The 16,940-nt window shown below is 37.1% G+C and overlaps 1 protein-coding gene across 1 annotated transcript in view; it reads right to left on the reverse strand.

Moving 5' to 3' along the window:
- Positions 1–3,431, reverse strand: part of LOC108967585 (homeobox protein HMX3-like) — a 12,778-nt gene extending 9,347 nt beyond the window's left edge. Inside the window, exon 1 of the mRNA XM_018931107.1 lies at positions 1,999–3,431. Coding sequence (XP_018786652.1) covers positions 1,999–3,190 — 1,192 coding nt within the window. The 5' untranslated portion in view covers positions 3,191–3,431. The remainder of the gene's footprint in view (positions 1–1,998) is intronic.
- Between the last annotated feature and the right edge of the window lie 13,509 nt (positions 3,432–16,940).

Raw genomic sequence — 16,940 nt, forward strand, 5'->3', positions numbered from 1 at the left:
TCCATTAATGACAAGCTTAAACAAATGCAGTCAGATATCGTATGTATAAAACATAAATAAGTGTGTACATACAAACAGAGCAATAATAAATTGTMTTAACTAAATAAAGCACATAAATAAGTAAATATGTACTCTTGCGACAACTTTTCTGCAAGTTTATGTGTTTTATGCTTGCTCTTAGAATTACCATCAACCATTAACATTAGTAATTAAAACGAATGGCACAAAATGGCGATAAATGAATAAGGTAATAAATTTGCTTCGTTTAATTTAATTCGTATACATTTAATTGAAATTCAAACACACACACATACACATAGACTTATGCAAGAGAAGTTAATGACTGTCGATTGATTTGAAGCTGGTCACATTAATTCATTAGTTTAGCTTAATTCAACGCTGTTTGCCCATGCAAATAAATATCTATATCTAATGAACATATGTATTGCTGCACCATAAAGCAACATAAACTAAGCGTTTTATCTCTTATATTCGATTCTGTTTGCAAGAGAGCGGTTAATTAGCTCGATAATTGCTATTTTTTTTAATTGAATATTCTGCTTTTCYTCCGTTAAAAGTTTATGATTTTAAMGATAATAAGAATTACGTTGCATTCTAATTTGTTTCCTCGGAGTTTTTGATAAATAATTATGAAATTGTTAAAAGATCTATAATGAGAACTTCTGAAACAAATGATATGTATGCCACATTGGCTTTCAAAACGTTTCTCGAAACGCTGTTTTCATAGTAGGCGAAGAATTTCTTCGAAACGGCTAGAGCTATCGATCTTTTTATATGTAAAAAATTTTTTTTTTAAATATCTTGCATTTTTAAACAATTTTGAAGTGTAACTGTTTTGCAGAAACGACATTTTTTGGGAATTCTGCCGTTTGGCTAAAACCTTAATTTTTATTAGTCTTTCGATCAATAAGAATCATTAATAATATTCTTTTAATTTTACGAAGACAAATCTTCCTCACCTCTTTTCGGAGGTTTTCCTAGAGATCGGCTACAGGATCAAGTTAATCCAAAATTTTTCTAAATGATTATCCGATTATTAAAATACATAATAAACTCGGTAAATGTACACTTTTTATTTATTAAATAAAAGGGGGGTGGGGGGTGCTGTAACATTAAAGCTAACGATCTGGCAAATAAAGGTACACTAGCCCGRCTATCAGTACATAGAATGTGGACAGGTCCGTGCTCTGCTTTCCTCGTGTGTTGTCCCACTAGATAGTTGGGCTTCGCATGAGCTTAGTTGAACACCATCGATCCACACTCTGTCGCAATATCTCTTTGGCTAAAAATTTTTAGTGGTCTTTGCTCTTAGTAAGCCCAGTCTCTCCGTAGTTTTCGGAGTTCGAACAGGCAATTGCCCTATCGACGTCCATGCTATAAGGCTGATAATTTTACCAGAAGCCAACTATAGAAGCTATATGGAAGAAGACGAGTTGGAACAGTCTTAACATTTCCTATTTGTCCCCCTTTGCGAGGTCAAGACTTAAACACTTGGTAGCTTACACCTTCAGATGACCTACCCTGCTGATATGAATGGAAATTTAACGAATGAGCAAATATTTAATGGTCACGAGATGCTTTGCTGACTTCTACTATCGAAGACAGAAGGTATTTTTTATGGCTTCACAAAGGACTGAATATGGTTGTCCTARAGCGATCTAAATAAAAAGCCTATCAAAACTTTTCAGACTTTTAGTGGATATAACTACTATTGGATGTATTTACTAACTAACCGRCCGACTAGGAAATGCCTCTCCATCACACAAGGTTAAACAAAAAATAACTCTAGGAAAATAATTCCAGTATTCTATTGTGTAAGAAAGTATATTTTGGGTTCTTCAATCATCTTATAAGTCCAACTCAACAAAATATTTGCTGTGTTTGCCGCTACTCAGCATTGTTCAGAACCTTTATCGGCTTCAAACTAATTACTTTAAAAAATATATTACTTTAACTTAAAACTTTTGTAAAACTCACCTTGAGATTCATCAAAGTCCTTGGTGGTCATTTGAAAGAGCGCATCCAATGGTGTACCATTCGGTTTCGATTTCGAGCTCGAACCATTGGTAGCTGTATTTTCGCCGCTAGGACCACCATTACCCGCGCCACCACCTAAACTATTACCACCACCATTCGACGAAGTGGAAGTGTGCGAAATGCGTTCACGATCACGGTCCCGATCACGTTCACCCATAACCATTGATTGTGCGCCCGCTGACGCCGATGGTTCACCGGAGGAACGCGCGATTTCCGGTGAACAACAATCGCTAGCCGCCGAGCTGGAACGCTCCGAACCACTCTCAGATGGTATCATATCCATGCCCATGTGACGCAACAGCTGCGCTTGAGCATTGAAATGCTCCTGCAGCTGCCGATGATAGTCCAACGCCAGGCGCTGCTCATAATGCAACAACGCCGATGGTATGAACGGGCGCACCGGCATCGGACCCAACAAATGATCCCAGGGACGCACGATTTGTGCGCCCGGCAGCAGCATTGGATGTGGCATACCAGCGGCCGCMGCCGCCGCTGCACTCACCATATCCAGCGGCTCGGCACGTGGTTGCAGCAGACTGCTGGCGCTCAGCAATGGGCGAGTAGGCGTGCTAGYTGCATGTTGTTGCTGTTGTGACGGCGGTGGCGGTGTGGGTGAGGTGGATGTGGCRCGTTTCTCATGTCCCAATATATCGGCAATGGAAAAACTTTTCACACCCTCAATATTCGACTTGACGGCAGTGCTAACGGCAATTCCGGCGCCGACATTGGCGGCATTSGAGCTGGCAGTTKTTGCAGTCGAAGTGGGTGTCGTTGGCAATGCAACGCCATGCGCTTGCACCGGACTGGGTGTGCGATTGCCGATGGTGGTTTCCTCCATTTCGCTGGACATGCGTAAGCGTTTCAGCGGTTGGAAATACTCTTCGGCGGGGCCTGTACGCGTCAGTCCAGCAGCAGCGGCTGCGGCAGCGGCGGCCGCATGTTGTTGCATTAAGATTTGTTGATGTTGCAGCAAATCGATTGTGCTGCGATGTTGCGACGGATGCGCCAGCGTTGGATGCGGATGTTGCTGGTGGTGTTGTGTATGATGGTGTGGCAGTGGGCTGGGTGCGCCACCGACGGAGATTTCTGATTCAGCAGGGCTAGCGGGACGCATGGTGAGCGGACAAAGCATGTTCTGTTAAGCGTACAAGTTTCYCAAACGCGTATTAGCGCCGTTATAAATGTGTAGCGGCGGCTTAAAAGTAGGTTGTGTTGCGTTGTAAACCTTAAAACTGTTTCGATTTTTTTTTTACGGATTTTAACACACGATAAATGTTTCGGTTTAAGTTTCTTAAAATTTCTCTAACGCTGTAGTTGTTGTAGTTTTTGTATCGACTTCGTTTCGTTTACTTGTTTTATGTTTATTTATTACTTTAAACTTTTTTATTTAATTTTTTTTTTAAATTAAGTTTTTATTATATATTTCTTTTTTAAATGTTGCAACTAACTCATATATAAGCAGCTACTAAATTGCCGACATCTAAGCACGCTTGTAGTTTGTTGAGCACTGTCAACGGACAGCCGACAGTCGACACAAAATTGAAATCAATCAAATCACAAATCAGTTRGTAGCACGAATCAAACGAAGCTGCGCCAAAACCTCTAGCAAACGCTTCTCCTTGAGATACTCTCTGATTAGCCGCTTCATTTATTTATTGTTGCCACTTGCGCACAACACGACACGACAATATTTCACCGCACCCAAGCAGTTGTATGTACATATATGTACATATGTTTTTGTATGTCTACTTATGTTTATACATATGTTTGTATACCATTAAATCTGTCTATGCACTATATTTTCTTCGTGATTTTGTTCTTATATTTCCGATAATTTCTTTTTTTTTTTTTGTGTTGTTGAAGTCTTCTTGTTAATACTTAATTTTAACATACGACTGACTGACTCTGGGACGGCCGCTACAGCGCACTAATAACCAAACGTATCAAACGAACCAACCTATTCACTCGACGYTTCGCAGTCAACTGTTCGAAACTAGACTGAAGTTTGCTAACTAGACAAGTTGATTTTCGAGTTTTTTGCCGAGACTCTCCCTGCTTTCGAGCAGCTAACGTCTGCTTGTTATTGTTGTTACTTTTTTCCCATCTTTAGTATTGTTGCCTGAATGCATGAAGAGCTATTAGCTGCCATGTGCTGTTGGTGGTGGTGGTATGGCTCGATATTTATAGGCATATGTGTGTGTGTGAGCATTGCCTGCATTTCAATTGGTTTCTTATACTTGCTGATGCTCCAACCGCGCTCTCTTCGCTGCCACATACGCACACACTGTATAAACACAAACGCTTTTGTTGCTGTTGTAGAGCAAATTGTGTGTATATCGTGCCATTCGTGTTGTCGTGTCTTGTTTGTCGACAGTTAAACTCGACAATCAAATCTTAACTAAGCAAATGAGTGAGTAGTCGAGATCCCGCTAACGACAATGGGCCCGGCGTCAATGATTGTGGTGGCAGCGGCAGTTTCAGCCTACGGGCATGTTAACAAAGTCAAGCCAAGTCAGTTAGGCAGCCACCAAACGAGTTTCGTGCTACAAGAGCGAGCGCACAAACAAAAGCAAAGTGGTACAAGTTGTTTGAGTTGTTGAAGAAAAAAACGAAATGCCGTACGAGAGAGTCAAATGCCAACTCAAGGCATACAACAAAAAATTAAAGAGAGAGTGGATTGAGTATCAAACGCCTATGCGCGAGTGAAGGGAGCACATCATGCGCCAGTTTGAGCATTTGGCTATCACGCTCGCGCTCATCGTTGCCTAAGCTAGTGCGAAGAGCACGTCTGCTACAAAAGTCCAGAGAAGAGAAATAGGCGTTTGCGGTKCGCTGCGGCCAATCAGTGTGCGACAAGGGAAAAATCGCAATGGTGGCAGATGTGCTTTAACGGTAGTTATGGCGTTCGTCAGCGACTCAAGCTGAGTGGCGGTTTGGACAGCTGTGCTCCTCTATTTACACCAACTGGCAGMGTTTAGAGTGCAGTGTGTTAAAGGTAAAACTCTGCAGAGTAAGCGAGTGAGTGCGTATAGTGGCTGTGGTCCTGAAGGGGTGGTAGAAATTAGTAAAAATATGTGCGTCGGTTGTTTGTAAGTAATTGGGCCCTCTAATGAGACCGTTTATAGCGGCTGGAAAATTGTGCGCTTGTTATTAACGATGAGATGAGGATTTATTAAATGCGTCTGACTAGTGCGCCACCCGAGAGCAGCTGTCACGGTTTAAATTGGAGTTGAAGGGCACATGTACAGAATTATAAACGCATATACATTTGTATTTACTATATATAAATATGTATGTCGGCATCTATGAGTGATTTAAAAAGAAATGTTTAATTTTATATAAAAAATTGTGCAAATGACAAAGTTAATTTGAAACTATATTTCAACAAACGGTCCCTTTTTGAATGTATTGACTATCGGTGGGCTATATAGAACAGATTTATATCATAATAGTTCTCTTCGACTCGCACATACATACATACCTTGTTCATAGGTTTATATGTACGCACTATGCATCAACAGATTATATTTTGATGTTTTGTCGGCACTCATATTTTATTCTACACATAACATATCTAATTTACAATTCTTAAATCAAAAAGATCTTAATAGCCTAAATGGACGGTATCAATTCACCGTTATACTACGTATTGAAGAAATATGAATAGCGACGGTAAATGGTAATTAAATGTAAAAACTTAGTTCAATGAAAGTAAATACTTATACTATTATTTGATTTACATATTTTCACGAAATTAAATTATTTTTATTTAAAAATATTATTGAAAATTGTACTAGATAAACACAATAACAATAGATCCGAAAATAAAACCAATTTGTATAAAGACTTTTTATAAAGAAAAAATTTATTTTCCAAAGGTTGGCTACCCAAAAWGTTAAATATGGACATACTTTATTGCTCTTATATTAATGGGGTATAATATTTTCCTGTCAGGCTTATATGATAGATGCAACTAATTAGCAAAAGCAGGTCTGTGGAAAAAATACAAAATTTAATATTTCCATAAATACTAGATTCACTTTTGAAATTTTGATATTACTGTCAATGAACGTGTCATGTTTGTTCTTGAATGTGTACTTGTAATATGTTTAACGGCCTAGGAAACTCTAAGGAAGTCGTGTACAGGGCTTTAATAGGAAGAAAAGCAATTATCTTTTATATATACATATACATATGTATATTATGGCTAATTAAAAGAGGAAAAATAAGTTAACTTCCAAAAAAGATATATGTATGCATTGGTTCATCACTTCAAAGAAATTATTTAAAATATTTAAATTATGAAATCCATCATCATGACAACGCTTGAAATGATGAACCAATTATTATATATGATAATACATGAAAAATGATAAAATTATAATTTCAACTAAATTCGAATACCAGATTGAAAAAAATATATATTTTATGTTCAYCTTTTTTATACTCATCTCCAATTCTCATTGAAGAATTATGTTATTTTGTGATTCACCTCTGATTACAATTAGGTTTTACTTAATTTCAAATCTAGAAATAAAAAAAAACGATACCCACGAACCAGACATAACGACATTATTGTAGATTATTATTTTTTGGTTTCRGACTGCTAGGAAATTAGGAAAAGGTTGAAGTCGTGGGTATGATCAAGTGCCACGATATTTGAAATTTTTAACTTTTTTCCAAAATTCGTGTAATTTTAATAAATAACTAATACACACATTTATAATAAATATACGAATTGCTTTTTTATAATAATTCAAGTCAAAATACCTGAAATTTATGCTTTGAGRCTAGAAAGAATAATTTACCCGTGTGCACTGAAAAGCGGTTTTTGGTTGATTGCCACGTTYCAAGTAGGACTATTTAAGCGATATATGCATTTAGTTAACTTGCACCTGTGCGGCTATTGACATTATTTAGGCTGCATGATCCCAATCACCTGTCTAGGCGTTGATGGGAGCCACAAAGTAATTCGTTCGCATTGCAAACCGGTTTGCAGGAGATTGCGACGTCCCCAGAAGAACTATTAATTATTCATGAATTAGATAGTTATTTACTTCTTGGCACGCTTCGAAATTTACATACATACATATGTATATAAATTTCAAAGTAATTAAATTCTGTTATTTTAGTTATTACTTTGTAAACTCTAACCTCACATCACTATTAGTTTACCTTTAAATGCTTTTTTAAAATTACCTGCRGTCATACGTTTCACTTTCTTTGTGCTTATTTTTTGATTTTCTCCGTACACTGATCCAGAATCTTACTTTGATTGTATGAAAGTCCGAATTTTGCCGCACCAAAAATCATATCACTCCTGAAGAAGATTAGACAATTTTTATTTAAAGACGACCATTTTGTTAAATTTCAAGTTTTAGGCATATCAGTTGTATTTTTTTCACATCATCATCGTGTCTCGAATGCGTTGTTTAAGTTGCTAATTTCGTCATTAAACCAACTTAAMCTAACTTTGTACTTAAAAAGGGACATGCTGGATCTGTAAACTTCTCATTTGACAATAACGTACTATATGTCTAAGTACGTTCGAAAGTATGTATTAAAGTTTATCGTTATATGTCTGTGCATACGTACATATGTACGAATGTTATGCATTTATATATCAGCTCTTGAGAAATATATAAAACATTGCATATACCTAAAACATTCTCAAATTACAAATCTCTTCACATTTTTCCCCACAATTGTTGTTTTAGCGAAATTGCAAACCGAATTTACTACGCCCATCACCACTCAATACGCTCGGTTGTTGGAATTCGGCGACTTCAAAGAGATTTTTGTCGATTCGCAAAAAATGCAACAAGCATAATGTTGCTAAACAAAATGCGAAAACAGCAAAAACAACAAAAACAAATCATAAAAACACTTTAGAAAAAACATAAGTAAGACAAAAAGTACCTMTGTACATATTTCCTCCAACTTTAGTTCTTTACCCGTCGCCAGTAAGTCAGCAGCTTGACAACAACAACTAAACAACAGTCCAACCATTCAAATAGCCAGTCAGCCGAGTACACTCAGACATCCAATGGCTAATGTGGTCGTCAGTGCGCCCAAGCTATTAGCTAGGGCTAGCGAGCAGCTAACGTTGAGCTTAAACGGTATTACAAACTTTAAGTGGCGTTGCAGCATTTTGAAGTTCCGTTTTGTTAATTCCGAGTTCGAACATAAAGTCTGATCATGCCTCCACCAATTTGCGCTACCTGACGGATAGCTGACGAATTGTTCGAAGCTGACGCGACTCGCTGTCGCTTGTAATTTGCAGCGAAATTTTGTTTCAAAGATGCAGTGGTGTGGGGTCCTGGAGATTTTTAGAAAATTTTAAGTTATTTTTTTTTGTAGTAGCTTATTGTAACGGTAAAAAATTATTTTTAAAGAATAAATTATTGATAAGAGGCGCAATGAGCGCTCTAGACCCCAAAACCTAGAACATTAACTATTTAAAGTAATTATTTATACTATATGTTCTCAAAAATCAAAACCAAATATTTCAAATACTTCAATCTAGTAACTTCACCCTCTGTATATATTAGTTGCAGCCGCCTCTGTTACGTAATACGTACTAAACTAATTTGTAAGTAAGTATATGTTTCGACTACACACCGACACACCTACAACCATATTCGTATGCACAAATACATGTTCTCACATATGTATATATGTACATAAATACACAGATTTATGTAGATCTGTGTTTTAGTGGCTCTTCGAGCGCGGTGGACGGCAATTCGTTGGAACGATTCGCGAAGTACTTGCAGTTAATTGCCGTATGCAGATTTTTAATGACTTTCCCACCTTGCGGTTGAATTTGGAAAAAGATTTGGATAAAGACTGGTGGTGTTTCAGTAGCTAATTAGCTTATATCTTTTTAGTTAGTTTCTGAGCAACGTAAAATATGTCGCAAGCGACGCTCAAATGCAACGCTGTATGCACTAATATACACATATGCATATATATTTCAGCACACACACMTWTACATGTACCATATATGAGTATTTGTAAGTATGTGTGCATGGGAAGACACCTCTAACAAATCAGTTCCGAATTCTAACTTTTATAATTCATGGCCYTATATTACCTTTGTTGCATTCTTTATACAAATGTCTCATAAAGCGTGGAATATAATTTACTRTAGGCAATAATTAGCAATGAAATTGCGAGAAATAACTTCGGTGTGTGAATTTAGAAAGTTTAGTAAATATTCAGCCACACTACACTAGTGTTATTGCGATGGTGGATGGGGCATAAATAACTGTGATTTATATTCAAATTTTAAATGGTGTTTCTTTTTGCAGCTAAAAATACCGAAGAATAAGTACGTAAATATGTATGCATATRTATATTCTTATTCAAAGAACAAAGTTTGTTTCTCTTTTATGAAAAATTTTTCGACGTTCCATTAACTTTCTAAAAGRCCTCTTGTGTGAGAATTTCGAATTCCCATTTATTTTAAGAGAAGYGGAAAAATTCTAACAATCAAAAGAACAGTTTTTATTTAAATAATATAGCAATTCCTTGGACTTATTTTGATCCTTTAGTTCAGCTATGTCCTAAAGTGGTCCAATATCTGCAATTCCAACAACTAGGCAACTTTTTGAGGAGAAAAGAACATCTGGAAATTTCAGTTTGATATCTGTAGAACTGAGGAACTAGTAGAGTGTGCACAGAAAAATGCACGGACATAGCTAAATCGACTTAGCTTGTCACTGATCATTCATAACGGGTGATCCRAGTAGAGGTACTTTTTRGCAATAGTCCAGTGAAGAAAATATAGCWGCCGTTGCTGAGAGTGTACACGAAGACCGAGGAGTGTCGATTCGGCACCGTTCGCAACAACTCGGATGTACGTATGGAACGACTTGGCGCATTTTATGTCGAGATCTTGAATTGAAAGCGTACAAATTAGAGCTTGTGCAAGAACTGAAGCCGCTCGACCTTCTCAAGCGACATGAAAAGGTTCAAGAAGATCCAACGTTTTCGAGCCAAATTTTCTTCAGCGATAACGCTCATTTCTGCCTCCATAGATATGTTAACAAGCAAAATTGCCAAATTTGGGACGAAGAGTAATCTCATGCACGAAATTGAAGCTCGTGATCCCTGTGACATTTGGTTTCAACAAGACGGCGCACTTTTGGGCCAGTCGATTGGCCACCAAGATCGTATGATGTAACATCATTGGACTTTTTCTTTGATGATATGTAGAGTCCAAAGTCTATGCGCACAATGACGCTTCGATTCAGGATTTGGAGCAAAACATCAGGTCATTTGCAAGTTACCAGTCGAAATGCCTGAACAAATCATCAAAAATAGAACTCAATGGGCGGAGCATCTGAGACGTAGCCGCGCCCAACATTTGAATGAGATCTTCAAAAAATAGATGCGAAATAATGATTTTTTTTTTCGAATGATAATAAATATTCTGTATTAAATTTGAAGTTTCCGTGCTTTACCTTTCAAAAAGTAGGGAACATTGAAATGAATGACCCTTTAGAATTGAAATGAAAAACTTAAATCTGAAGTTCAGTATAACATAAGGGTTTATGACAATGCCTTGAAACCTCTACTAAGAGATTTGCTTTTTTCATTCGAGATATTGTATTTTCTTAAGATGCTATAGATAATTGTGTACGTTTAAGGAATTTACTTTAAATAGGTGTGGAAACTCAAGGTTTATACCAAAAATTGAGTGTGTTTCGACGATTGGAATTATCGTTGGCATAAGTATATATTAACACAAGACGATTATTTTGAAGGCGACATTAATTTAGACGAAAGAATAAATATTATTTAAAAACACGAAAATTCCCGTTATTTTTTTGAATACACCGCATAAGTCAGGAGCAAGCCGAAAAGTTTTATTTGCRGTTTTCGATAAATTTGTAAGAAAAATAGTAAAAAGAAATCTCGTAAAACTCATTTATATTTCACTTTAATAACAAGAACATTTATTTTTTGGCATAGCGAATTTAATTGTTCAYCAAACGGAATAAAATATAAATGATAATTAGGATTTTTACTTTCAATGATTCCATTAAAAAGTCATCAATTATTTATTATGAGTCGCTTGTGCGCTTGAGTGTGTGCGTTTAAGGAAGAAAAATCGATTACATAAATCGCACGGCGTCAAGGTGTCTAAGACAATTACTACTAAAGTACTTACCAGGCTCCAGCAAGCGCTCCGCACACCTGACCCGAACATCCTGCAGCGAAAATCGAGCAAAGTGCAGCGACAGCAACCAACAACGCGCAGGACTAATTGAGACCCTGGGATGCCAGCCAAAAAGGCAAAGGGCAGACAAAAGATCCAGTGAGAAATTACCAAAGAAAATAAATATAAATGAGAATACAATTTGCCGTCGACGAGCCAAAACAACAAAAGCATTTGCRGCAGCGGCAGTGGCAGTCGCAGCAGCGGCAACTGCGTTGGTGGCGATGGCTACCTACACAAACAGACGCATGCGCAGCTATTTAGATAGTTTAATTTTTAATCGAATATAAGAAGATACCGAATGCCACTTGTCCGCTGCTGTCGGCAGCTTGAAAGCAGATTTTCCCTTTGATTTTCATTTAGCTGCGCGCCCACGGAGCGAGCATCGAGCATCAACGCGCTTTGATAAGGTCACAAAGGGCTAATCACATAAAKATTTGTGTGCATGTTTGGGGGCAAATGCCGCGATTAGTTATTAGRCATTCAATATCGGATACTAAATGTACGAAGCCACAATAGTTAGGCGCGAGATGAACACACACACAAACAAACCTATGAAAGAGCCATGACCGAGGCAGGGGCAGGGAAGCGTTGTTGTTGCTTAATTGCCGTCACTAACGCTTAACAGCTGCGCTTTGAGGGCGGGCGTTGCGAGATTGCGTCGATCGAATTCGATTCTAGCGCTTCTGTATAATTTGTGTACCCCTCGGCGCATGTGTGTGTGTCTACCTTCACATATTAAAAATGTTGTTAGTGTGTTTGTGGCATCCGATGCTTGCGGAAGATTGTGTTTTAAATTTAAGAATTTATTTGTTCATTTGCGTGGGAATTTCAATTTCGACGAAGTGGCGCTGCTGCCGCTGCCATTGMAAGTGCGGCAGCAAAGAGGAATGAAAAGTGTTAATTGCATCAAACATTATCGAGAATAATATAATATTTGGTGTTTGGATGTRTATGTAAATGCCTGCGTAAATTAACCAATAAAAAATTGAGTAATATTTGTTTAGATAAAAGAAGCGAAGAAAGGCGTTCCATGGGAAAAACTTTTGGAAAGGAAAATGCTTATTTTATACAGATTTTGGAAGTTTCACCTGTGGCGGTGTTCATCAAGCGTGGTATGGGTAGCAGCTAAAGGATAACAAATACAAATGCGCTCATTTGCATGATTATTAGGATTTTTTTTTGTGCTTTAGTTCAGGATATGGGAAGCAGCTGGACATTGGTGACTCTAAAATTTATTTAAATTTCGTAAGGTGCATCCTTCAATTAACACCTTTCACTAAAAGCTGTATTGATTCGAAGGAGGTAAAGGGCTTCGGCAGCTGGCGAATAACTTAAAAGAAAGGATAACAGGGAGTAAAAGGATACGATTACCTTAAGTGGTATATAAAGTTTTTTATGATATATTGAAAATGTATATATGTATATATATTTTAAAATGATATAGTACATTTTAAGCAAAAAAAGTGCTATGCTAAATTTTGATAATTAAACGCTTGTCCTCAACAGGTGCTTGTGCCATGATACATGTGAATGATAAATAAATATATTTTCACAAATATATGTAAGGTGTCTGATGATTTGCCGCGGCCGTAATTATCTGTGGTCTAGATTCCACCATAGGAAAATTTATGGCTGTCTCCGCATTGAAAAGACACCAATCAGATCGATCATGTTGTGATAGACGCAATACACGTCTCCTGTGTTTTACGTTCCGAGGTCCAAGCATTGACTCGGAACACTATCTTGTTACAGCGAAGATACGAACCTGCCTCTGTGCAGCGWAAAACGCACGCCTACGAACACAAGGCAGATTCGACGTAGAAAAGCTGCATTCGCAACAGACAGCCGAACGAGTTTYTCTCTGAGAGCATCAGCAACTCGATATAATTGAACTATGGGAAGGCATTTCAAGCTGTAAACGAAACAAATAGTTTTCGGAAAATGCAAAGGAATAACTGGTACGATGAGGAATACCGTGTCGCAGTGGAGAGAAAACAGACTGTCTACCTCGCAACGTTACAATCGACCACAACAAATGCAGGAATGGGATAGATGCCGAGAGTTGAAAAACTGAGACGCATTTGCAGACAAAAAAAGATAGAAGCCGAAATGGTTGATACGAAGAGCTTGACAAAGTRGCCGATATTGATAATGCTCGAAAGTTATATGAAAAGATGCGGCAACTAACAAAAGGAGACCGGAGCGTACGTTAGTTGAAATGAGCATACGGAAATTATAGGGAGAAGACTTTTCCAGCCTGCTAAATGACAGTAAACCCGATCCCCCAATCGGTGACGATGAAGCAGACTTTCCATTGACCGACCATGAATAACAATCACCAATTTGAGAACAACATAGCGGTGATGCTGATGGATTGCCGGCCGAGCTACAAGGTGTTTTCCAAAGTAAACAGGACGTTTTGAATCTAGCGCCCCTTGGTGGCGCCATCGATATGTCGACTGGTGCGTTAGAATCTGTTATCTTTATCGATTGAACAGTGAGAAGACATGACATTTCATAGATTGGAAGTRAAGTTATTGCGTTTTAAGTGTCAGTATGTTTGTGCTAYCGGTGCGAAYAATAAGCCAACATTAAATTTGGTTTAAAAGTTGGTRAAACTTTTACYGAAACKTTTCAWTTGTTGAAACAAGTTAAAAAAATGCATTGTCCATGAAAGGAAAACGTTATGCAGACGTAGAGGCCATTCAAAATGGTTGCACCGGGCTATTGGCGACCAACGGGCTAAAACGCTCTCTCGACAAAATAACTCTTGCCAACAGATACTACTTCGGACTGAATAGGCAATTGTGAAGTAAAGTACTCTCTCAACGCACAAAGCCCAAATTCTATAAGTCACTCATCATACCCGTCCTGTTAATATGGTGCAGAGGCATGGACGATGGCAACATCTCGGAGGCGGCGGTACGAGTTTATGAGAGAAAGGTTCTATGGAAGATTTATGGTTCTTTGCGCATTGGCCATGGCAAATATAGCRGTCGATGAAGCARTGAGCTGTACGAGATATACGRCGATATTGACATAATTCAGCGAATTTACGGACAGCGGCTACGCTGCGTAGGCCTTGTCGTCCATATAGATGAAAACCCTCCATATCTGACTGTATTCGAAGCAGCACCCACCGGGGGGAGAGAAGGAAGACCTCCAATTGGCGCCAAACAGCGAAAAGGAATCACCAATATTTTTAAGTTAGGCCAAATAATTTTCCATCTAGTAACACAATTTAAGATTGAAAGAAAAACTTAAAACCAACTGAAATCATCTCAGGTTTATTAAAAGATAAATTTCGTCCATAAATAAAATGTCCTATCTGCGGCCTACACTGCTCAATACTGCGTACGCTTGTTTTTGTAAAACTTCTTTCAATAGAACTGAAGTCAAAAAAAAAAAAATTATAAAAAATTAAATTTTACTTCCACGATTTTAACACAGATTTTAACGCCCTCAATTAGACAACCTCAAACCACTACTGCGCTCATTTGTATCACGCGAATTAATTGTATAAAATTATTAATAGCGAAAAAATATCAAAAGCATTTAATGAAGCAATTTCTATGAAAGCAAAAACAAATCTACAAATACAATTACAATTGCAAAACAATTACTTCATTCAATCAAACGACCGCACACGGCGTTCGGTATTCGCCCGAATTTATTACTAATTACCTAAACGAATGCAACAACAAAAACGTTAACGGCAACTAACTCGAATCATAACTAAAGTTTGATGAAATTGCTGTTTGTAATCGTGCAATGAATGTTTGCTTACAAACACATATGTGCATGTGGCTGTGTACTTTGTTGGCTGACCAGCTGACCTGAGCATCTATGCGCGTGTGCATGTCTGCATAGGTGCGCATGTCAGTGTTTCTTAATGATCGTTTTCATTATTTGATTCCAGTGGCCGCTTTAGTTCTCCTCATTTGCTAGAGTTTGTTGGCGCTGTGTGTGTGCTGTATTTGTAGTTGTTAGCTGCGGCTTTATTCATTGGCTCTGTYTGTATGGATGCCAAATCAATCTAACGTGCCTTTCGCAATTTTTCATTTTAATTAATTTTAAATGAAATAGTTTTTTCTCATATTTTCGCTTAAAGTAGAACAGTATTCTTTTGACATGAGCTTATCGGTTATACTTGTATGTATATATAAATATGCCTGTGTAAATATATGTAGTATGAATATGTATATTGGTGAACAATTAAAAGAAGACTGACAAAAAATTTCCTCCCCTTCTAAGCCTATTTTGCCTTAAAGGGTTTCCTCGGGTAAAAAACAGTATATATTAAAAAAAATTTTCTCATACAAAACATTAAATATTTTATTAGAATTTCTTGTTGTTACAAACATACATTATTAACAAAGAAATTGTGAAATTTTTGGAAAAACATTTTTTAAATTCGGCCATTGCGACGCAATTTCCGGTGATCCCTCAGAAAAATGGTGCGCCCGTGTTGTCAGGATAACTCCTTACGGGATCATCTAAAGTGAAAAAATACGTCTTTTAGTTAAAACCTTATCTTAGAAGTAGGCCGAATGAAAAAAAAATTAAAATTGGATTTGTGGCAGATATTTTTACAAAAACAATGAGTAAAAGTTTCGTGACATTTTTTTCAAATAGTTGAAATCGAAAAAAAAAATCCTTCGACTAAGTCTTTAAGAATTTTATCTCAAAGACTTGTGTAAAATTCAACGAATAGTGGTAGAGTAGATTAGTAGAACTGACCTAGCTGCACAAGTTCTCAAGGCTCTATGTCCGAAGTTATTATTCGGATCAACTTGACACTTAGCACAATATTCTATAGGTATTGTAAAATTTTATAAGACAATAAAAAAGTCGACTTTTTGAAACATACAAACCCATGTACACCTTAAATATTTACGATGCTATCGAAAGTAAAAGAAGTGRCTTGAGGCAAGTTTTCGATGAGTTCAAGACCTGCCATGAATGGTTTATGCCATTCAAGAACTTGAAWAATTTTCAAGTAAACTCATGGTTACATTCTTTTCTCGCCAGACAAGTCTTTCGCGTCCTAAACTAACAGCTTTTGAACACACATTAATTGACATGTGGAGAAAAAAAAAAGTTATACTAATCTCGGAATAAGTATKTGACCATCAGATTATATATTCCGTTTGAAAAAAATTATTACAMTAATTAGTCTTATGAAACGGCCAACTGTTTATAGCCTGATTTAATATTATTTGCAAGTGATAATCCTTATTGCTCAAAATATTCTATCACAAGATATAAAACTAATGTTTATTGACACTTAAACTTTAGCCTTGGCAGGKTAATTAGTTTTAAATTCGATTCGATTTAGTTTTTCTAATTTATCAGCTTCTTATGGAATGGCAGAAGTTAGGCAAGTGAAGGTTGTCGAAATTTTACCGTAAAGTGAGTGAGTGTAGGTCTCTATAAATGGGCCTTCAAATTTAGATAAMATTTATTTAATTAATATATGACTATTTCATTTTTTATATTGTTTTTTTAGTGTTTGTTATATCACCTGTTAAAGTTATGAACTCAAGAGRTGTGAATGTCGACAAACGTAAGTTGTTATTAATTTTATGTTTAAAACAAGTAAGGAAGGGCTAAGTTCGGGTGTCACCGAATATTTCATACTCTCGCATCAAAT

The sequence above is a fragment of the Bactrocera latifrons genome, unplaced genomic scaffold (assembly GCF_001853355.1).
Source record: "Bactrocera latifrons isolate USDA-ARS-PBARC rearing strain unplaced genomic scaffold, ASM185335v1 scaffold_191, whole genome shotgun sequence".
NCBI lineage: Eukaryota > Metazoa > Arthropoda > Insecta > Diptera > Tephritidae > Bactrocera > Bactrocera latifrons.